The sequence below is a fragment of the Crassostrea angulata genome, chromosome 6 (assembly GCF_025612915.1).
Source record: "Crassostrea angulata isolate pt1a10 chromosome 6, ASM2561291v2, whole genome shotgun sequence".
Classification (NCBI taxonomy): Eukaryota; Metazoa; Mollusca; class Bivalvia; order Ostreida; family Ostreidae; genus Magallana; species Magallana angulata.
Window position 1 is genome coordinate 44,115,297 of NC_069116.1, and position 24,777 is coordinate 44,140,073.

Consider the following 24,777-nt stretch of genomic DNA (forward strand, 5'->3'; position numbering starts at 1 on the left):
TTGGCTTCCGTGCATGCGTATATTGTGAATCGGAAGTTGAATAAGTTTCAGGAAGAGAACCTGATTTGTTTTGGTTTTGGTGTCTAACAGTATTGCTAATTTTTAACTGAAATGATGTGAAAAGCTTTAAAGTATAGTGATTTTTACTGAAAGTGGAAGATGGCTCTTGTGACAGTTCAGCGATCGCCAAGCCCAAGTAACAGTGCTGCATCAGTAAGATTCATTGTTTTATTTGTTAAATAATAGAATGAACTTACAGTGTAAGAATCTCTTTTGTTTATTTCTTATGCAATTTAAAATTTTTTACTGGTTCATATTCTTTATTAACTATCATACGTTTGGAAACACATTAAATTCATTGCCATGATTTTGAAAAAAAGGGGGGGGGGTCAAATTATATCTGTTTAAAATCAAGTATTTTTACCTTTGAACGCAACATAATTTCAGTTGTTTATTTATATATAATGACGAAAAACGATTTTTTTACATTTAATGTCCCAACTTATTAGGAAAATGACATTGTTTTGGGGAAAACTCATGCCACGAAAATACACTGTTCTGACATGAATATATAACCATTGTAAACATATTACGGCCTGATACAGTTTAGTACTTTCTCAGTAAAGCAATTCTCAAACTCAGTCACACAGAGAATGGATAAATTGGCTATAAATGTAAAGTTATCCTAAAGTTTAAGATAACATTCCATCAGTACGACCATCTATTAAAAAATGATGCATTGCAGCAAGGGTTACAAGAAGACCCTTAATTGTGTCAATATCCGTGTCTCGATAGAGGTTTAAAAAAATCAAGGGTAACACATTTCATCACTACCCATGTCTTTTCTGAAATGAGGCCACAGGGATCGTAAGGGTTACTGACCCTTAAATCAGTATCCGTTGTAACCCATTGTGATTAAGAAAACTGGTTATTGGTCAACATACGAATCGTTCTTTATGTATATAAACAAAGTTTTCACTGTGATCACTAATATTTCAAAAATGTAAATTCCTGTTGCAATATATATAGTCAGTTTGTATGAGAGTTTGTACCAGGCTGGAAATACTGTAGAAGCAGAAATATTCATTGAGGATTTAATTTTGTTATTTTCGTTGGCATAATAAATCAATGAAATTAAATCCATGATGAATTTTTAACCCAAGTATTAATAAATACAGAGTTGATACGCAGTATTGCACATTGCACAAAAGTATCAATTCCAAAAAAAACAACTTAGACTCCTAATTCTAATATTTTCTGATCCCAGATCATTTGGTCATTATACATTTTGATTCCTCTGCATGTATACTCGTTTTAATAAAAGTGTGAGTTTGTGTACATGTAAAATAGACACAATGGAGCATTATAGTCCTAGTGACACAAGGGGCTATTTATAAAGGAGAAGGATGCTAGAAGTGTGTTCACCAAGCCCACAACAAAGGACAGTTATAGTTTCCTATTACTCAAATTGATAGTATGAAAATCAATTAAAAATGGATGAGTATAAGGAGTTTAGTTAGTTTAGTTTAGTTTAGTTATGTATAGTTATTATTATGATGTAATACTTGCTTGGAGTAAGTTCCATGTTGAAGGAGGTAATACAGTAATACCCAATTCTAAACCCAGTTTATCTTTTTTATAAGTTATTACATTCTTTATTTGCAAAAGACATACATCTTATGGCATAGGTTATTACATATAATTTTTAGCAATATTGAAATAATGGTATGGTACATGTTCATGTAAAGCACACTGACAATGTATATAAAATAAAATTTTACTAACAGGCGAAAAAACAAACAAACAAAAAAACAGAATTTTTCTAATTATCATGAATATTGAAAGCTAGATGGAGATACTTCCACAAATTACACAGTTCTTTAAAATTTTGAACACTTAATAATTTTATAAATTTGTATACAGAAGGTTTTTTTTAAACTGTCCTGGCATATAGCCGTAGTATTTTGATTTATATAATAATAAAATCTTGTTCACTCATGGCTATCAAAAAGATTGTACATCATGGTGTACATCAAATCTACAGGAACATGTATTTGTATAAAATATAAATTGTGCAATCAGCATATGTTGTATAGCAAATCTATATTCAGTTATTGACTGATAAGATTTTTACTGAACCTGTTATTTCAAATATTTAAAAGGACATCTTTCATTGTACTCAATCTAAATCCCTTCAATCCCACACATACTGGTAAGTTCATTCTATTTGCATTGGAATTAGATTGTCAAGGACAGAGAGTTATGAGGGGAAATATTTATTCTTCAATTAAACCATTTACCAATTAGCTAACTCTGTACCCTTGCAGTCCATTAAATAGCCAGTAATGATGTAAGGGTTCATGCCAGTCTGAAATTACCTCATGAGAGTACCGATGAGTGCCAGTACTGTCAATCATAAATACATGTCCAAATACACAATATACACCCATGAGATAGATAAATGAAAAGGGAGAATATTGGAGATAGAGTGACAAGATTAATGTAAAACTGCATGTTCATTATTCTTCATTGTATGGAGCTACAAAATGGTGACACACTCAAATGTAAGTTTTTGCAATGATTGGCAATTCACAGGTGTGAAAGTGATAGATGAAAGTAGTTAAAAAGGAAATCTTGCAGAAACTATACATTTTTATTTGAACTGAGACAAAACATGTTAAAAAAAGCTAGAAGTTTAAAGCTTTTAAGTACGGTATAAACCAGTCTTTAAGTGGATGACACGGAGTGTTACAGTTTTTTACTTCTCGTTGACAGGAGGATGTTGTATCAGAAGATGCAGATGAACTCGATGTTGCAGGAAAACCTGCGTCACCCCCTCGGCAACGCAGGTTTGTAACAAAAATATGGTCGGCTAAAATTTGCCGAGAAGACTTGAATTTGAACAGGGTTCTAGTATATATTTATAGCAATAACATGCTCAATAAATAAACTTCAGGTTTTTACATGACAAGTCTATATTTTTTTGCAAATAATGCATCTACCATTGGTCCAATAGCTATTGTAAATTGGTCTCTTTAATTATACATTTATTAGCATGCAAACAGTCAAAATAACAAGGGTATTGCAAGGACAGGGTTATCCGTATCTTTTGTGAGAAAACGTACTGTTCTTTTACACCTTGGCTTATCACAGTAATTCAACAATAAACACATTTATTTTATCCAACAAGTTTACAAAGAGAAGTACATGATAAAACACGATTTTCTACCACTTCCCGAAGGAAAAATTGCAGGTTGAACTTGAAGATTTTTGGGCTGGCAGATTGAGTTGTGTTAACTTGTGTTGTATTACTGTATATACCACTGCGAAGTATAAAAAAATGTGAAAAATGCTAGGCATCTGTCTTTTTGTACCAGAATTATTGTTAGTATCCCTTTTCCCTGGTGACCTAAATTTGGAAATAACTATAGAAGGGTTATTGTACGCACCAATATACATTGTAATTTACGTATTTAAAGTGATGACGGGTCTTACTAACAATGGTCCACAGGCTATAGATCCCAAATTGTAACTCAATACCTTATAATTTGAGTCTAGTATTGTACAGGGAAACGGTTTTAAATTGAAAAATTATAAAGAAAGGGGAATGGAAACAGATTGACTTAGTTGCAGATGAAAGATAAGACTTTCAAAAGCCCAGCTAATTTCTTTTGGCAAGCAAGAGTTTTCAAATTTATTGTATGAAAAACGACTTAATGAGCAATATTCTTGTAATTTCATAGCTGTGTTTTATTGCGTGTCTTAAAATGCTGTCATTTGCACTTTTCAGAAAAATTTTCATGACATTGTGAAAATTACAATATATCATTAAATATATTTATGATGAAAAAATGTAGACCAATCCAATGTAGCTCTTCATTTTTAATGGGGGGGGGGGATTACTTTCCCTTATTTGGGCAATGATAGCAATTGTCATTTCCTGTCTCCATCAAATTGAAGAATACCTGATAATTTTTCTTTCGATTGTCCAGTGTATAATTACTGTACTCGAATGGGACGTGGCTTAAGGCCATTTTCTTTGTTGATCAGCCATAGAACATCATTTTACTTAAATGACACTATCAACACAGATAAAGACCACCCCCCTGATCTGTTAATGTCAAACACAGATAGCTTTCAATGTCGCAGTCAGCAACCCCACTTGAACACCAACAACACTGTTGTCGGACTTGAAATCCAAACAAATATTTAAAAATCAATACATCTTAATTTTCGAGATTTGGCCTTTTAATGGCGCAATGATAAACATTTTTAAAAAGTTTTCAATTTCAAAGTTTTATGAACTCTGTCAAAATGTAATTTGTCTGTTCTATCTATTGAGCAGATATTTCAGATTTAATTTTAAAGACATTAAAAAAACCAAATTGTATAGATTATTAGACTTTGCCAATTTCATTAAGCTTTCTGGTATGTAAAGATGCTTTAAAGATATTGAAATCAAGAGGTTCAATTTATTGCGACTATGTAATGAATCGTAACAGGAGAAAGTTTACACCCATAATTGGTCGAGTGATCTGTTTTTCATTTTGTACCTGGCATGTTACACCTGGGAAAACAAAAAATAAACATCTTTAGAGGCTGTTCTACCATGGCTTATCTGAGATGAATCTCATTAAAAGTTTCTTATTTCGTAGTAAGGTACATGTACCTAAGAGTATAAAATACGCCTCGCAGCTGAGTAAGGTCTTATTTTGAGAGCAGGCGGTGTTTGTTGATAGTGTACATTTGTTGTGTAGGAAAACATTCCTGTGAAGTGTTACCACATACTTTACATGTGAACTGTGACGTTTCATTTAAAAAACAATTATTAAAGTTTGTCCCATCTTCAACAAGCTCTATAACATTTTTTACTTGTGATGGAATCATCACTGATGGTGGGCCATGCAGTGTCAAATATAGTGTAGTAAAATAAGTGACAAGTGCCGTATTTGAACTTTGACGGAATCAAGGACAGTGCTGGAATTCATATAGGCTTTGAATTCAAGCAGAAGACAAAAGATTTTGATCATGTCTGCTGGCTTTGTTGAAAATAAAACAAGCTCGTTAGCTTGTCCGAGGATGTGGTTTTGATAATTGAGAAATACAGCGGTGTTTAGGAGTATGTATTTGCATGAAGTTAAAGAGCTAGACCACAGGTAAACTATCCTCTTGTTTCTGATGATCATTTTAGTATCAGTTCCTTAAAATAAGTGAATCAAAGATTTTGATGATTATGATATCAGCCAAAATTAATAGAACATAAAATGTAGACATTTTCAATGTTAGTGATAGCATAAAGATACATACAGGTACATGCATTTGATATATATTTTTTTAAATTGCTGTCAATAGTTGAGTAATTAATTTTAGAACTGATTCAGCATTCCCCAAGTTAAATGAATACTAGCTAGTAATCATGAATCTACCGTTTAAATGGAAATTCTTTAGGTATATTCCCGAAGTTTCATTCTTTTTGAGCATGTTGAATAAAAATAGTCCCCTGAATGAATTGATTCTTCTGACAATATATCACTACATACGCAAATTTGTTTTTTTTATTCATACTTTTTTTAGACCCTTCAGATTTGTTTTCTTGTAAAGTACATGATGTGTAATTACTATAAACAGTACCAAGGGGAAGACAATAATTGACTATTATAGATTATTTTATATTAAATTGCATAACAGATGAGGATCATGCAATTTCAGAGAATTGGCTTGTAGTAATCTTAATTTGCTCAACAAACACAGTATTTGAACTATTGCTCTGTCTCTGTTTATATAGACTGCAATATCTTTAGCAACCTCATAGATTTTTATTATTGAAGAATTAGCTTGTTTCGTGAAGGCTTGGGTAATTTCAAGTGGATTTAAAATGTTGATTTTGCTAATTGAAAGTGATTAGTAAAATCATTTCAGGGACTTGACGCCATCATTAAACACATGGACCTGACATGAATGCATTAGAAAAGGCATAAAAACTCTTTTGATCTTGTGCTGAACAGAAAAACATTTAACATCACTGGGTTCCACATGTTAGTCGCGTTCATTTTCTGAAACGTAGAAAAGAGTGTACCGTAATTAACATTTGTTTTTGACTGGTCAATTTTTATAACTACAAGCTCAATTTCTCCATGAGTCCTGCCTCTCTCTTTCTCTCTCCACGTAAGTACCAAAGAAGATTTTGAAGTGGAGTTTGTGGGTTTGTGGAAATAAATAACAAGGAAACAGGGCCCTGGTTAAATGTACTTACTGGTACAAGAATTTACTTATTGTAGTCTTCTAAGGGTGACAGCCTATCACATCAAGGAAAAAATAAACCAACAGTTATTTCCTTGAAGGTTTTTATTTATCCTTTATATAATACTTTCTTTAGTTTAATGGTTTAAATACTAGTACATTTTTTTGTAGTGATGCTAACTCATAAAGATAATTAAGAGATTAAGAGAAATATTTGTTTATATTAATGTTGAATTTAATTCATGTTAGCAAAATTTAGGTATCTCGTAGTGAAAGGGTGTCTCACATTCTTTGGTACTGTCAAATTGTTATTTATTTACCACGGTAATCGAGTTAGATGCACTGGTATCGGTGCAAGTTTATCAACAAGGACCTTTCATAAAAGGAAGGAAATGGAAGGGAAATAGGTCCTTCTCTTGTGGACAGGTCAACTATTCACCAATGCCTTAATTTCTCCTTAGTCTTTTCGTTTAAAGTTTAAAAAATTTAAACAAGAAAAGTTTTAGCCAAAAAAACCTGTTTCTTTGATAAAACTTGATAAAGGCAGAAAAAAAAATCAAATTAAATATATGTACTGCACGTTTTAACAAATTATTAATTGTTGTATTACAGAATTGAAAAATGTATCAGGAGGGAATTAAAAAATAAATCTACATAGCTGATAAGTTGAACAGTCTAGTTAAATTGTTTTATCGATAACCCTGGCAACTCCCATTTGATATAATTGTTGGTAATTCAATGTCTTGGGAAGACAATATGCAAAGCGCGTCTTGGGTATTTGCCTATTTTAGGAACATGTACAACAGTTTATGTAATTCTCATGTTGTAAACAAGGATTGTATACAATCTGAGAGACATAATACCGTATACTATGAGAAATTACATTGATTGAACTGATCCATTAATTGTCGGTCTTCCATTATGTCAAATCTGTGCATTTGAAAAAATCTTTGTTATCAAAAAGGGACTTTAAAAATCAAAAACCTCAGATCTTTTTATTACAAAGTTTACACACTGTCCTTGGCTTACCGATAATTTTCATTTTAAAAGATTGTGCATTGATTTTTTTGCGATCTTAACTTTTACAAAAACATGTACACTTACAATCAACATTTCACTTGAAAACTATTTGTAAAGCAAGATACAAATTCTTGAGATTCATATAATTGTACGAATGTGGGGTCTATGAAATTTCAATGCTTTTATTGGCTCATACTTTATTATTGAAAGAATTCCAGTCTGTCTGGACAGCAATTTAAGCTGAACAAACAGAATTTGTGATAATGTAGCTCTGAAATTCACCATCATAAACAAAATGACAGCTATTGACATCGGTAAATGACCAATTATGCATTTTTACAGCAAGGTGTCTCTGGTTGTTGAAACGGAAAGGTAAGCCGCCCCTCGGTCATAATCCATCAACATTTTGACCTCAAATTGATATTGTTTTTAAAAAAACTTTTATTCCTCTATGTATATAATGCTCTCAGCATGTACTGTTCCACCCTTCCTGATCAGTAACACAAAACTCTTTTAGGACCAAGGCAGCTGCCAAAAGGCTCAAGAAATTTTTCCATACGGTCCGATTCATTTCCAAATTGAGGCCGTGAGTTTCTCTGTCTTTCTCCTCATGCACGTGCATGTGTATACTATGAAATTCATGTCATTTTCATGTTCTGTAGTCGGCCAGTACATCTCTTTTCATCTACGTGTACCATGTATGCAATTGTGTGTTCGACTTGTATATACATTGTATATATATCCAAACCTGTCCAGTTCTGCTTTTTGGTTCACATATAATTATGTGTGGTCAATAGATAGATGTATTTACCTGTATGCTAGACATTAACAGTCAGAGAATATAATAGCATGAATGGAATTACAATGTGTAGTTTCTGACATTATCACATGACAGTACTAAAATTAAGCAATTTAGGTTAGATAGTCAGAATTGAATTCATGGTCAGAAAAATAAGGTAGTAGTGATGTGTGTTTCTGTTAGTATAGAGGTTTAAACAGCATGGAGATGTTGACATAGTTTATTAATATATGATTTGAAGAATTTTAATGTGTGTGTGGTTCCAATGTTATGTCAATTAGCAGTAAACCTTTCTTAGAATGGATTGGATATTCTTCCATTAAGTATTATTAAATAGTACCGAATCGATCCTTTTGTGAAGAATGTTCATTTTGATTAGACTTGAAACCAAATTTAAATTAATATGGTCCAACATTTGACAATGTTGGTGATATTTTGTAACATTCAGGCCTCCATATATGTCAAGCAAAGAAGAGAAGTCATACCAAGAAAAGATATCATTCCAAACATGTCTCAGACTGCTATATTTCATTTCTAATTCCTTGATGATAGCTGGAAAAGGGCAAGAAAATGAAAAAGGGAGATAATTCAGAGCTACAAATTCATTCATCAACTTACATTAACTTCGGTAGTACATAACTTGTGGCAATTAATTAAAGCTTATAACATTGGATTCTGATAATCGGACTAGCCTCATGCAATGTCATTAAAACTTAGCATGGCAAACATAACCTGTATGTTCTCTTTTTACAGTGCGTTAATGCTACATATGCTTTAGCCTGTGTTTCTTGCTACTTGCTAGTGTTAAAAACCATTTATTTCCTATATCATGTACTCGTGAGGTGAAGGGAATGAAAGCATATACCTATATGTATACTGTATCAAGAAAAATTTATCAGAAACAAAAGTTACATGTATGATGAATATAAAATATATCTATGTTGAGGTAATTTGTAAAATTACAATTATTCTATTGATTTACACCGTAACATTTTAACAAAGAGTGACAGCTGACAGTGTTTTGTGTGTGTCTGAAACATAACAAAGTGATTAATTTTAATTTACATCAATCTGAACATAAATAATTCTTGTACAGGTGTTGATTATTTAACTGCGTGATATAAATTTATGCACCATACAAGATCTAATTTTCAGATGTGATTTATTTGCAGTTTTAGCGAGAGTTACTTTACAGTTAAAGGGGCGGCTCTGATCTTGCCACAGAGTGAACAGGAATCGCTGTACGCCTCCAAGAGAATAACAAAGACTTGTGACAGTAAGATTTTGTTGTTATAGTACTAAATGTGTGTATTTTGTTAGTGGTGTTTGAATTGACAAAGACTTTCAGTGACTAAGTAAACGTGATTGAATAGAGTACATGTATTTGATCAAATCAATATTTGTTTAATGAATACGTAGAGAAGTTTATCATATTAAACTTTATTACAAAATTTATTAACACAATTATTAAAGAAATAAACAACGATTATTTAGTGAACATGGCGTTATGAATAGCAATTGCTCTGTTGGCATATTCCATGATGCGCGCTAGCGCATCATGGAAAATATGCCAGCAGAGCAGTTGATATTCATAACGCCATGTTCACTAAATAATCGTTGTTTATTACTTATATTTGCCTTTTACCACTCGCAAATACCCTGTATTAGCCTAGACTTGACATTTAGCTATTACATCAAAAGTAAACATTCAGACTGTAATATATCTTTTTAATTCACATAGATTTGTTAACAGAATCAATGATATGTTATAACAGTAATTCCTTTAAAATGTAATCAAAAACATGTTTTAATATTACATGTAAATACGTCAATTTTAATGGGGTTGGAGAAAAACACATGATGTATCATATAGTGGTTTAAATCTATAACGTCATGGAAAAGTATATTATAACGTTACACCTTTATGACGTCATAGTATACTGACAGAGCAATTGCGATTATAGAGATATAATTGCAGCTCCTCCGTATGGGCTTACAGTCGGAAAGAACAATGGAAATGCAAATATTTAAGAAATAAACAACGTTATTTAGTGAACATGGTGTTATGAATAGCAATTGCTCTGTTGGCATATTCCATGATGCGCGCTAGCGCATCATGGAAAATATGCCAGCAGAGCAGTTGATATTCATAACGCCATGTTCACTAAATAATCGTTGTTTATAACTTATATTTGCATTTTACCACTCGCAAATACCCTGTATTAGCCTAGACCTTGACATTTAGCTATTACATCAAAAGTAAACATTCAGACTGTAATGTATCTTTTTAATACACATATATTTGTTAACAGAATCAATGATATGTTATAACAGTAATTCCTTTAAAATTTTATCAAAAGCATGTTTTAATATTACATGTAAATACGTCAATTTTAATGGAGTTGGAGAAAAACACAAGATGTATCGTATAGTGGTTTAAATCTATAACGTCATGGAAAAGTATATATAACGTTACACCTTTATGACGTCATAGTATACTGACAGAGCAATTGCGATTATGGAGAAATAATTGCAGCTCCTCCGTATGGGCTTACAGTGGGAAAGAACAATGGAAATGCAAATATTTAATAATGAAATGCAAATTTTTCGAGAAGAACACTTGATTCAGCATGTATACTAGTATGTGGGTAAATTAGACAGCTTTAGGTTTTTTGAGTAAGAAAATTTCATTATTTCATACAAGTGAAATGGCATATTATATAACACAAGTCATTTTTCCAATCCAATCTGTCGACCAACTTTTCATTTGTTTATGGCGCTATGATAATCATCACCACTAATTAACATATGTTTGATTACAGACGAGATCCAGAGTCACCTCCAGTCCATGTTCTACCTTTTGCGGCCACAGGACACAATCAAAATCGTGAGTGTTGTCAAAGCCCGATAACTGACACCTCAGGTGATCAGCTGTGTTTTTTTTCAGGTGTTACAGTTCTTTTTTATCCCAGACTTCGTGTTTGAGATGTGGGTGTAGTCTGGGTTGTCAGAACTGACCTCAATAGTTTTTACCTCATTATGTCAGACAGTTTTATTTCTTACAAGAAACCACATGTCGTAGTGTGTGCAAATAGTTTCAAAATGATTGCTTATTTTGTCAAAGGGCAGGTTTTTTTCATGTTAATGTAGACGTCTCATTGATAACCACTGCATGGTACTGTTCAAGAAATTATCATTGAAAGTTTTAGGGCTTCACACATTAAATTGTTTTATCATATCCTTTGATTAATTATGAAATTCCTACAGGCATTAGCTGCACACTTCTGCTTAAACTCTATTATGCCAAAAAAGACTCAACTACTGTTGTAGTATTTCTTATGATTTTGCATCAATTAGTTTTATTGCCAGTTTAAAAAGGAAATGACTCAGTTTTCATCCTTTTGTTAAAAAGAGAGTATTAAGTGATTCTAATCTTAAATCTTGCAGCAATAATAAAATCACTCTCTGCTATATCTTAATTTTAAAATGTTTTGCTTGAGAAACTGTAGTTTTATCTTTTTAGAGAGCCTTATTTGTATTTAGAGTAAATATATTTTATGGCAGTTTTTTTGGTTAATGAAAACCATGTATAATAAACAAAAATAAAGAGAATGTAAAGATTTGTTGGTAAAACAAAGACTTGTACATATATTCAGTATAATAAATACATTTCAGGCTGTAAGACTAGAGACAACGAATTCCACAGGTATCCCACGATACATGGCGGTCGTATCGTGTATCGGGCGTCAGGATACGGAGGAGTCTGTGATACTTGGTATAGACTGTCAGCAATCGGCCACCATAGGACTGGTCTATCCTATCTACGCTGACACAAGCTTCAAACTGGATGGGGATGGGTAGGCTTAGTATACACCAAATATATCAAAGCTTTGGTACAGTCATGTATGAAATGATCAAGATGGAATAGAGAGATGTTGAATATCACATAATCATATATAATGTATATTCATATGTGCTTTCTTTATGATTAAACATCAATACAAAAGTACTACATTTTTCAGTATTACTTAATATAATGTATCTAGATCCTTAGGTTTAATTGGTACAAGTAGGTGTATTTATTGATGTATGAAATTTTTAAGACAATATAAGATCATTCCATAATCAACAGAAAATGTGAACAGATTGTGTGATATGTCTTCTGTTGGTGTTGTATATGATTTGATGTATTTTCTCTTTGATCTTTAGTGGGTTCGTCGTGTCATCTGATGGCAAACTTCATGTGTTCAAACCTGTGTCAGTACAGGCAATGTGGTAAAAACAATTGCATTCTAAATCTTTATTTTATTCGAAATCTAAGTATTTTGTTGAAGATTTCCTCTCGGGAAGCATGTATTTTTTTGAGAACTTTTCTTGCTTACTGAGTATTTACGTCCAAAGATATGTTAAGGTATTGTCTACAGCTTTTGTGCAACAAACTTGGATTGTTTCTGTGACTATTGTCAATAGAATTTATTAAAATTGATTTGTAGGTCAGCTCTACAGAGCCTGAACAAGATCATCAAGATGGCTCGAGACAATCGCTACATTCCCACCGGATTATCTCACACGTGGACGGGATATTATGACTCTAACAGTCTCAGATCAACTCGAGTTCAAATATCCGAGTGGTAAGACTTCGTTGCATATCAGGTTAAGCTTGAAACTAATAAATCAAGTTTGAAGATATACCGGTAACAGTTGTATATTCTTATCAACAGAATTCAGTTTCAAAGAAATTTCATGTTGGCAAAAGATTTTTTGTCTTTTTAACTTTTGTTCGTTACATGTAGTTGTTGCAGACAGTGTACGGTAATAAAAAATAAGAAGTGTAGAGCAATATCATCAGAAATTTTTTTTAAACTGAAGATTCATGCAAGAGCAGACAATTTAATTTTCATAAATTTTTTTACACTTTCTTATATGTACAAAAAGGTGCTTTGGAATTATTTTTGTTGATCTAGAATTCTCTTTTTTTTTCAAAGGTACACAAATGAAGATGTGGAATTTTTCAAGTCCATGCCTGTGTTTGTAGAAACTGACGAGTAAGTTTCCAAAAAATCAAGTTTTCTTGTGGTTTAATTGTACGACTGACAGTGATGTATTGTCGGCCTAAATCAAGATTACATGTTTTAAAATTTAATTCTTTAAAATTATTTAAATTGTCTGCCATATAATATTTTTTTAAATAATGTTTAAGCACTAAATAAATGTTGCCAAGTGTCTGCTTTCATGAAAACCCAAATTCATCTTATGCATGTTTTGTAAATAACATTACAAATTTTTGTTGTATTTGCAACACTACTGAGCTTACAATAAAATGTTCTTGCTCTCATCTTACGTGTATCTAAAAAAAACTGCTGTTAAAACTGTGGCATTTTAAAACAATCCATTACAAAGCATTGCTTTGCTTTTCTGTGTAAGGCAATGCATAAAACCAATGAAATGAAATTTTCAAGTTATGTCTTTGTAGTGAAGAGTCCCAGTTTAAGAAGAGACTGAATGTGGAGCTGAAGAACGTCATGATGAGAATGGATCTAGAGGAAGCAACATGCAAAGCTGTGAGTGACTTTAAGCCTTTTAATCAATTTTTTGTTCCATTCTTCTTTAGACAACAGCAGTACCTGATTATTTTAAGAACAAAAAAATCAAAATAGATACCTATACATTTATAAAACTGTTAACCTTTTCCCAATTGACTGAGACAAAAGTCCCCAACTCAAATATTTTAATAAACAATCTTGTATTGATTTGTTTCAGATAAGAACAGAGCTACAGGCAGCTATGAACATGGATTTGTCGGAACACAAGAGTTACATTGACCAAGAAATGATGCGGATTCTGGGTCAGATGGACTCTCCAACGCTCATCAAAGACTACCTGTACCTAGGATCTGAATGGAATGCTTCCAACATGGATGAACTTACCAACAATGGGTAACCAGAAAACTTACATTTTTTTATAACACATCTTAATTTCATTTCATTATTTGAAAAAAATAATACAGATGTTCATGTACTTGGTAATTGAAAGTACAGTAATTACTGTAGATTACTTATTTTATGTACCGTAAGTACTTAATTCTGCAATTTGACAGTTTTGCATCAAATCGCGAGAATATAAAATGGCAAATGCCAAATTTTTTTTCATAATTTCAAATAGTTTACGTCTGTCAGAAAAATGAAAGTGAGATTTTAAAAACCGTGAGATGTGCGTCTCGCAATTTTACGCGGATATTAATTCCTCATAATTACATAGGAATTTACAGTGTCATTGTAGACATATTTTACAATGAAGCTAATTTTGTTTTTTAGATATAGCATTATCATGGATATCTTTTTAACTATAGTGTTGGTCACATCCTCAATGTTAGCAGAGAGATTGACAATTTCTTCCCTGGCTGTTTTGAGTATCAGAACATCCGAGAATGGGACTCGGAAGAAACGGACCTTATGAAGCATTGGGACAGAACTTTCCTTTTCATTAGGGAAGCAAGGTAGAGATTCTGTTAACAGGCAAATATTTGCCCCCCATTTTATTTTTGCCTTTTTGCCTTGTCACTGTTAATTAGAAAGAGTATATATTTTTAACTGTTTGGGCAAATTTGAAATGGTAAAAACTGTTTGCAAGCATTGAAAGGCAAACCCCCTCAAAACCCCAATTGAACCAAATAAAAAACCACTGTATAAAGAAGTGCATTTCACCTAAAATAACTATAGGTACTGTATGATTTGTTATTTGCAGAAAATAATGAAATAAAAATATTCATAATTTTCCAGGAATAGAGGTTCAAAGGTTCTTGTGCACTGTAAAATGGGGATTAGTAGATCAGCATCTACAGTAAGTTGTCACCTGGTCGAGGCGTGCTTCTCACAATTATATGCGGACATTAATTCCTCGCTTGTAATAAAGCACCTTACTTTTAATGATGGATTTTACAGTAAGCATTTCGTACTGTTATTTGAATGTAGGTGATGGCTTACCTGATGAAGGAGTACAGAATGACTAGACAGGAAGCCTACGATTTTGTCAAGGAGAAGCGTAGCTGCATCATGCCTAACTCTGCCTTCTGGAAGCAGCTTGAAACATATGAGGGCATACTACAGGCAAAGTTAGTTTCCATTTGAATTTTTATTTTTTTGCTACAATAAACACAGTGATTTTTTATTTTTATTTTTAAATTTTTAGCTCACCTGAGCTGAAAGCTCAAGTGAGCTATTCTGATCACTTTTTGTCTGTCGTCTGTCTGTCCGTCTGTCCGTCTGTCCGTCTGTCCGTCCGTCCGTCCGTAAACTTTTCACATTTTCAACATCTTCTCAAGAACTACTTGGCCAATTTCAACCAAACTTGGCACAAATCATCCTTAGGCAAAGGGGATTCAAAGTTGTGAAAATTAAGGGCCACACCCGTTTTCAAGGGGAGATAATTAGAAATTAATGAAAAATTTCGAGAAATTTTCAAAAATCTTCTTCTCAAGAACCAGAAAGCCAGGAAAGCTGAAACTTGTGTGGCAGCATCCTCAGGTAGTGTAGATTCAAAGTTGTGAAATTCATGACCCCCGGGGGTAGGGTGGGGCCACAATGGGGGGTCGAAGTTTTAAATAGGAATATATAGAGTAAATCTTTAAAAATCTTCTTCTCAGAAACTAATCAGCCAGGAAAGCTGAAACTTGTGTGGAAGCATCCTCAGGTAGTGTAGATTCAAAGTTGTGAAATTCATGACCCCCGGGGGTAGGGTGGGGCCACAATGGGGGGTCGAAGTTTTACATAGGAATATATAGAGTAAATCTTTAAAAATCTTCTTCTCAGAAACTAATCAGCCAGGAAAGCTGAAACTTGTATGGAAGCATCCTCAGGTAGTGTAGATTCAAAGTTGTGAAAATCATGACCCCTGGGGGTAGGATGGGGCCACAATGGGGGGTCGAAGTTTTACATAAGAATATATAGAGTAAATCTTTAAAAATCTTCTTCTCAGAAACTAATCAGCCAGGAAAGCTGAAACTTGTGTGGAAGCATCCTCAGGTAGTGTAGATTCAAAGTTGTGAAAATCATGATCCCTGGGGGTAGGGAGGGGCCACAATGGGGGGTCGAAGTTTTACATAGGAATATATAGAGTAAATCTTTAAAAATCTTCTTCTCAGAAACTAATGAGCCAGGAAAGCTGACACTTGTATGGAAGCATCCTCAGGTAGTGTAGATTCAAAGTTGTGAAAATCATGAACCCTGGGTATAGGGTGGGGCCACAATGGGGGGTCGAAGTTTTACATAGGAAAATATAGAGTAAATCTTTAAAAATCTTCTTCTCAGAAACTAATCAGCCAGGAAAGCTGAAACTTGTGTGGAAGCATCCTCAGGTAGTGTAAATTCAATGTTGTGAAAATCATGATCCCTGGGGTAGGGTGAGGCCACATTGGGGGGTGGGTGTTAAAATTTTACATAGGGATATATAGAGTAAATCTTAAAAAATTTTCTTCTCAGAAACTAATCAGCCAGGAAATCTGAAACTTGTGTGGAAGCATCCTCAGGCAGTGTAGATTCAAAGTTGTGAAAATCATGACCCCTGGGTATAGGGTGGGGCACAATGGGGGGTCGAAGTTTTACATAGGAAAATATAGAGTAAATCTTTAAAAATCTTCTTCTCAGAAATTAATCAGCCAGGAAAGCTGAAACTTGTGTGGAAGTATCCTCAGGTAGTGTAGATTTAAAGTTGTGAAAATCATGATCCCTGGGGGTAGGGTGAGGCCACATTGGGGGGGGGGGGGGTGTTGAAGTTTTACATAGGAATATATAGAGTAAATCTTTAAAAATCTTCTTCTCAGAAACTAATCAGCAAGATGATTCTTTTATAATTGTTAAGACTTTGGCTCCAGGACAATTCTTCGGCCTCACAAAAAGGTTCAGAGTTTGATGTAGCTAAATATCCCATATATAAACAATTGTAAAGGATCTTTTTGAGAACTGCATTCCCAACATGTGATATGACTATAAAATTGAAGCAGGCAGCTATTTTTTCATTAGAATCTTTTTGTATTACTGTATTGAGTTATTGCCCTTGATTTATTGATTCTTGATTATTTTAATTAATGCATCCACTGTTAACCAATTATTGTGACGATTATTTTTATACAATAATAAATATTCAATGTATATAAGTTGTTCTGCATAAGTAGTTTTGGGTTAGGCCGGATAAGTTTGTTTATTTTTGATTTCCAATTTTTAGATACTATGAATTATTTTAGGCCGGCACATATATAGGGACAGTGTCTATTACATGTCAACGAGCGACTGTTTTTGGGGTTAAATTTGAACAGGTATGGATAGATAGAGTGTGTGGACATTCCTGCTCTATATAATCTCCGTGTTTTCTAACCTACGATACAGAGTGTGTGGTCATCCCTGCCCTGTATCGCATTAATACAAGTGTGCGGGCATACCTGCTTGTATTGGTGGTGGTTGCGGTGGAGCACTAGTGTGTGGTCATCCCTGCTGGTGTTCTGCCCTTTCTAGCGCAAGTGTGCGGCACTCCCTGCTTTCGTTAGACTGAGCTGTTGGCGCAAGTGTGCGGTCATCCCTGCTTGCGTTAACGTTGGTACCTGTTGAGTTGCATAGGTGTGCGGTCATCCCTGCTTGCGTAACGTTGAGTCCCTATATATGTGCAGGAGCGGTGATTAAAGTCTGCTCTTGTAAGTATTGGCAGCAATCAGCTATCCGAGTTCCTAGGGGGGAAAATGGATTTTATTTATACAGGATCTACATGTATTATTGTACATTGTCCAGATTGTTTGTATTATGACTCCATTAAGCTGACTTTATCATACCTAATGTTCCTCAGGTGAGCGATGTGGCCCATGGGCCTCTTGTTTAAATTTTTATTTCTGTGATACTATAAACACTGTTTTTTCACACAAACACACAAGGTATGGCTGACAGAAATAATACTTTAAAACAATTTTTTTTAATTAGTGAAATATCTTATTCAGAGCAAAGATATACAATAAAGAGAAAAGCTAGGGTATGTACGGTTAGGTGTTTTGATTCTTTTTCATTGTGTAGATATGGTGTCTCTGTTTAAGCAGTTGTTTGATGAATCCCTTCCCCCTTCTGATTTGTTCCTTTTCAACCAAGTGCACCACATTCTTACTACATGTATATCTATTATGTGTATTCTGAGATAAATCCAACCTTTTTTGTTGTGCAACTTCTGAATCAATCTCTTTAGTAAAAGATTGCTCAATAATTATCCAATGAATAGTATTTGTAATAGGGATTTTCAATGTATTGTTAAATTTTTTTGTTTTATTTGTTATAATACATACATAAACATGCAGTTTGATGTTAGTGACTTTTTGTTATGAACATTCAGTTAAGGTAAAATAATCTTTATTACATATACCGGTACATGTACTGTAGCCTACCTTGGGTGTTGATTTATAGAAAAATTTTTTTAATAATAAATGATGTGTGGTTTTTAGGAGAAAGCTGGAACTTTTCAAGAGCAAGTCCCAGCAGGATCTACTAGATGCACCCACTGATGATGAGGTGAACTTTAACCGACACTCCAGAAACTATGAAATCCTGATGGACAAAGATATGACACGGTGTCAGAGTTTACCTGATCTGGATAATTCTGTTTTCCTTCATGATATGGGTAAGCTGAAGCGCTGGCAGATGTCAAAAATCAAATAATAATTGATGCAGCATGGTTTCATTTGAAAGTAGTTTGTTGAGATGAGTTTGGGGGAGAAATTTTGTTTGTTTCTTGCAGATATTAGAATGTACACAGATATTATAAATGAGATGAAAGCTTTTATGTTAATATCGTCAATGCACTTAACAAAATATGATATCTTCAGTTAAATATGTGATTGTACATGCATATATTTTTTCAGTCTTCACTTTCTTCCATTTTCAGATTTAAATTCATTCAACCTAGAACCAGGTATGGAGGGAGAATCCAGAAGCGCTGACTCAGCAGAGGATTCCCTGTCCGATCATCCATCTCCAAAACCAGAGGGGGAGAAGAGTCTGATCTGTTTCATAGGAGGGGAAGATGATGATGATGATGATGATGGACATCAGTCGGAAGGGATGGAAGAGGTGGACTGGAACAAACCACAATCCACCCCTCTTCCAGCATTCAAAATCATCAAGCCTGACGGAAGCTGGATCAAGGAAGAGGCTACAGATGGTGAAGGGAAGGAGAGTGTGAAGGTGGAAGTTGTCATGGAAGAGGAGAAGGAAGAGGATGGGGAAATTCAGGAAGAAGAGTCAAACGTGGATGAGAGCAGTTTGGAAATAAACAGTCCTTTTGTGCATTTGAGAGAAAATATACCTTGGAACCCAGGCACAGTGAAAAAGACTAAGGAAAACATTGAAGGGAAAAAGGCTGACTTTGTGGTAGGAGGGGAAATACCCGATCAAGTCATTACAATTGTTGGTGCAGAGAATGCTGGGATTAGAGAGGATCTAAAACTGGATCTGGCTGGTGTGACAATGACTGACAGCTCTGACTATTGCAAGGACACTTGCACTCCGACATCAGATAGCAGCAAGAATTCTGGATCCATTTATGAGAAGGAGGAAATTCCCCTGGCACCAGGGACTGTTAAAAGAACTCTGAAAGAGATAGAAGAAAAGCATGGGTTAGTGTGTGTTTCACTTTCACTGTTTGTAAAGCTTTATGAAAACATCATTGCCATTACATTACCACATGTACCATTAAAATAAGAAGTACTTTGAAATAAGAATGAGACATAATGAGAGTTACAAAGAAATGGTTGGAATAAATAAGTTAAAGGCCAACAACAAATTTTGAATTATCTTACTGAAACTGAGTTTATAAATAATGTAAAATATGATATAAATAACATTTTTAGATGTCAAAGAAGAAGATTTGCAGGTTTAAATTATTGAATTTTATAATGCAGAGTATTTAGAAGTAAGGATTTGCCATCCCTTCAGCTCAAGAGATCAGCGAGTCTCAAAAGTCCAAGAGAAAACATTAGACGCCGCCACATTGACAGAGAAAGGCGCAAGACCTGCAACCCAGTCCTGATCAGGTCCCCTCGTAGTCCTGAGGAGGAGGCGGAATTTGAATGGAGGCGTCACAGCACGGGGGAAACCTTCTCTTCTTCTAAGTCTGGTAGTGAAGAAACAGCGACCTCTGCAGAGACTAAGCAGGCTGTGTACAGACTGATGGGGGAAGAGATCAAACTGGAAGAGGGCATTGTCAGAAGACAGAAGGAAGGTAACAACATGAACAGTTTTAGAGGTTCTACTGAGCTTCCTCTCAGAAAAAGTTATTGTGTCATTTGGGTGGTATATATTTACAATCATACACAGCTTGTATATATGTACCAGTACATGTTTGTAGTATTTAACCAAATCTTATTCTTTTTAGTCCTTTCTATTTAAGATGATAAACATGGGGTGGATTGCAAAAATTTGTCACAGTGAATCAGTTTTCACTGGTAAATTACTAAGTTGAATCATTGCAAATAAAAATTGGGTTACAGTAATTCAGAATTATATAATTTCCATGAGAACTACATTTTGCATACGTTTGTAGGCATTGAAGGCAAGAATCGTCAGAGTTCACCTGGTAGTGAAGCCAAAGACCCAGCCAAAGTCAACCCAACTACAGCTTGTGTGCAGGTATCCTCTGCAATGAAAAATGAAGATTTAAATTTGTGTACTGATAATCTCAAAAATGTGCCAAATAAAAATGACTGTGCCTTGGACACAAATATGAGTGCCAACAGTAATGCTCCTGAGTCAGCTGAGGAAGATGTGCCTAAACAATCTGTAAACCAAATGAAGTCAAATTTTGAGAAGAGCCCAACTCCTGAAGAATCGTGTAAAAAAGAATCTAGTCCCAAATCAGAGGATTCCATGGAGGTCCAAATTCCTAATCCCCAATCTCCTGATCCACTTTTGTGTTCTTTTGCAGAAAAGAAATTGACATTTGAGAAAATCAGTTCTGTTTCTTCAACTCCTACTCCAATGGATAGTCCAGAAATTGCAAAAAGACAAAAGAGGAAATCTCAGAGTGAGGCTAGGTTTGATTCTGAAACTCTTGAACTTATACGTGAGATTGGCTCTGCCCTTATGAACAGTCCAGCTAAGTGTGAAATCGAACCTGATGCTGATTTAGATAGTAGTGGTAATTTTAGTTTAGTAAGGCATTTTGTAAGGGACATCGAAACTCGCACTAAAAAGGAACGAAAACCTGCAAGACAGATCATAATCATTGACAAAGAATCCCAAGAAAAAAAGAGAAGAAACTGGAGATTCAGTGCTCCAGTCCCTGGCAGTGAGAATGCTAATGAAGAAATCAAAAGACCAGTGGCCAAATCTGTCAGTCAACCAATCTCTGTGCTGGAAGAAGGAGACAAGGGGATGGGTAGTAGTGAAAGAGGGGAGGGAGAAAAATCAAGCGAGTCAAAACCTGCAGAATCTTCAGTGTCACCTGGCACATCTTCAAGTGACTGCTCATTAGCTGGGGATCATATAGACAGGGTATGCAACTTGGTTGGAAAATTTCGTCTCATTGAAACGAAAGGAAAATCTCCTCCAAATGTTAAATGTGACTCACCTGTCAAAAGTGACCCACCTTCAAATATTGACCTCGAGGCAGAAGCTTCTGAGTGCAAGAGTGATGCAACAAAGGAAAAAGAAACTACGTGTACTGCTCAGACAGAGGAAGAGGAGAACTCGAACAGCGAGTCTGAATCTTCATCCCCCGACAACATACAGTTAAGACTTTTGAAGGAAAACCTACGGAAGACTAATATCTACTCTCCCAATAGACCTCCATCTATAGAGCTTCGGCGTTCCAACACAAGCCCCGGCTGTGCTTTAGAGACGGTGAGAGAAAAACTCTCATCCCGTTTACAACAGAGGAACAGTTCAGGGGATTTAGACCCAGAAATGGATGAAGGAAAGCGGAAAATTCGCAAGCTTCAAGGGCGGAGTCACCCTCTAACCAAGCTAGAAAATCGAAGGAGTAATCCATTTTATAGTACCATGTAATGGAGAAATGCTCGGTCCCTGCACACATAATTAGAGGTATCTTGTATGTGATAAATAATTATCAAAGCAAGCTGAGATTAAGTTGGCTACGTACTGTGATAGAATGTTACCTTGTGTGATTTTGTTTGTTAGTTTTTTTTTCTCTCAATGATCGTTTTCTTGTTATATGTTTAAGCATTAGAGTGGTGTCGTATGAAGATGAAAAAAAAGTTTGTTAATTTTGTTGTAAATAATTTAATGTATATATCTGCACTTACATACAGTTGGTGCAACGAAAGAGTAACAAGTGCAATAATTAACTACTACATCTTCTCTGCCATGACTTGTTTCCCTTTGTTTTATCTGGTGTCAAAACAAAATGAAGTAAATACCGAAACTCACTGTAAAGCACATGGTCAAGTATCAATTTCTTTAAAATGTAGGGTAAAATGTAAAAGAAAAATGCAGAATTTGTTTTTGTGATACATTAATTCATATCTGTAGAGAGGTTTCCACAGAAAATCAGCTAGAAGTTCTCTTTAATTAATCAAATCCAATTCTTTCTCTGTAAAGTTAATGATGAATGTTCAAGGCCAGAATTAAGTAAGATTATGTTTAGCTAAGCTAATTTTTTTGTTTTCATATACTGAATTAAGCTCATATTACCGTAAGTAAAAAGCTTATCAACATGATAGAATGACAGTGGTTTATTTTTACATGTTGAGGTGTATTGTATTCCATTATTTTGTGTTTAAATGTTGAGCTGAATATCTCAAATCTGACATTATTTTTTTTACTTTTATTAATTGTAGCCATTTGCTACCATCAATATTTATCATTCCACCGCTGTATGGTGCTAAATCTTTTAAACTTTATGACATGATGTAACATGGACTTTGAAAATTATAATTTGGTCACATTTGGTTTCTGATAGAGAAAGCAATGTTATAAAGTTTATTGTGAAGCCAGAAAGGCAGAAGATTTGATCAAATGTACATGTACCAACAAAATTCATATCCCTGTAAACTTTTTGACTGCGCTATTTATTACTTATATTTATGGTTAAAAAAGTAAAATTATTCAAGTTTATTAAAATGCAACTACCAAACTATAAGCTGTTAACAAGTTAACAAAGAAATGAACGGTCTTGCTCCAGTGTAGGTTCATATATCAAGGAAATATTATATTTGCAGATGTATATTTTGTCATTTATCCAGTCATATTTTCTCTAAGTACCGGGGGTTCATTTACATTATCATAATTTTATCCTCTGAAATTCTTTGTTTTCCCCAACTAGTTATTACATGTAGTCTGAACAAATTTTGGTTGTCATGGTGTGTTTATAAGATCTGTTTTTCTGCCTTGAACTTGGACTTTAAATTGCATATATACATCGAAAGATGCATACTGTAAAATACAAATATTTCATCATATCAAAAATATGGAATTTTGAAGAAAAGAATGTATGTCACCTTTAAGAAATGATGAAAAATGCATGTTTTGTAATAATTTATATTAATAGTACATTTATCTGATGCATAATTCATTTTAATTGAGATTATCCCTATCTGAGGTTAATCTGCTACAGTTACTTTATTTACATTTCTTACCAAATCTGATAACCTCTGCACAAAAGTAAAGCTTTTATAAATGTAACTACCTCCTATACATTTATATTTGTTGGGTAAAGATTAATTGCTTTGTATACAGAATACTGGTTTATGAATTGAGTATTACCTATAGTGCTTTGTTTATATAGTGCTGATCAGGGAAGTTATATTTTTGGGATGATAGTTGATATCAAGCCAAACATATCCTGTTGGTTGATCATAAATGAGATTCCCTAACTGTTCAATAACTCAGACATTATCTTGTCTGTCTTCTTGGTCTGTCTCCATCTTCTTTAAACTTTTTTTTTTGATATGCATTTTTAAAAAAAAATATGTTCTTTCAACCCCCTGCCCATTCAATTTTTTGTGTGTGTGCAAAATTAGTAGGGGTATAAAAAGAAAATTTAAAGAAAGTTTTATAACTGAAGAATTCAAAATTTATCTTTTGAATCTACTTATGCAAGATTATCATAATATTTTGAACCAGAAAAATACACCACCACCCCTATACAAGTTTTCTGCTAGCACCATATCCTTAATAAGCTGACATACATTCCCTGTCCCTTTTCCTTGTGTGTTTCCCGGTTTGTTTTGGATTTTTTGTTTTGACGCTAGCTCATTAAAGATTAGGGACTCAATAGAGGAGTGGATCAAAGAAAACTGAGGGGGTGTAGATCACTCCGTATTATCATTGCTATTTTTGTAAGTCTACTATATTAAACTGTCATCTGGTGCTTTTTAATGTGCAATTACATGTTAAAATTGCCTATAATGATGTGTATTTAACCATTGTTAATTTTCCATAATAAATTAAAAATATTGCTCTTATGTGTTTGCTCTTGATTGTTATTTTAGCTCACCTGTACTTGAACTGAAAGTTCATGTGAGCTTATCTGGTCAGTGGTCATTAAAAGTTATGATACCTTTGCATGAAAGCTTCCAAATCTTACACATTTACTACCCTTTATGAAAGACATGCATACTTGTTCTAGGTGTATAGTTGCTCTATTGATAGGTGTGAATACACTGTATTGAAAATAAGTAAATAGTTATCATTCCTGAACAATCACAGAATTCATGTACTGACCTTGAGATAATA

General features: G+C 34.0%; 1 protein-coding gene across 4 annotated transcripts; it reads left to right on the top strand.

Moving 5' to 3' along the window:
- Nucleotides 1-22: 22 nt before the first annotated feature.
- On the top strand, nucleotides 23-24,502 carry LOC128189956 (uncharacterized). Of its 4 annotated transcripts, XM_052861791.1 has the most exons (19): nucleotides 23-213; nucleotides 2,776-2,849; nucleotides 7,603-7,632; nucleotides 7,778-7,846; nucleotides 9,232-9,335; nucleotides 10,882-10,946; nucleotides 11,735-11,916; nucleotides 12,269-12,334; nucleotides 12,553-12,690; nucleotides 13,045-13,104; nucleotides 13,533-13,620; nucleotides 13,820-13,995; nucleotides 14,409-14,555; nucleotides 14,839-14,899; nucleotides 15,031-15,170; nucleotides 18,531-18,706; nucleotides 18,971-19,700; nucleotides 19,986-20,305; nucleotides 20,627-24,502. In XM_052861791.1, exons 1-19 carry the CDS (start codon nucleotides 160-162, stop codon nucleotides 22,087-22,089), a joined length of 4,143 nt encoding a protein of 1,380 aa, XP_052717751.1. In that variant the 5' UTR covers nucleotides 23-159; the 3' UTR covers nucleotides 22,090-24,502. The 4 variants fall into 4 exon arrangements, with proteins under 4 accessions (XP_052717751.1, XP_052717753.1, XP_052717752.1 ...); XM_052861793.1 differs by lacking the exon at nucleotides 7,778-7,846; XM_052861792.1 differs by lacking the exon at nucleotides 7,603-7,632.
- Nucleotides 24,503-24,777: the final 275 nt, after the last annotated feature.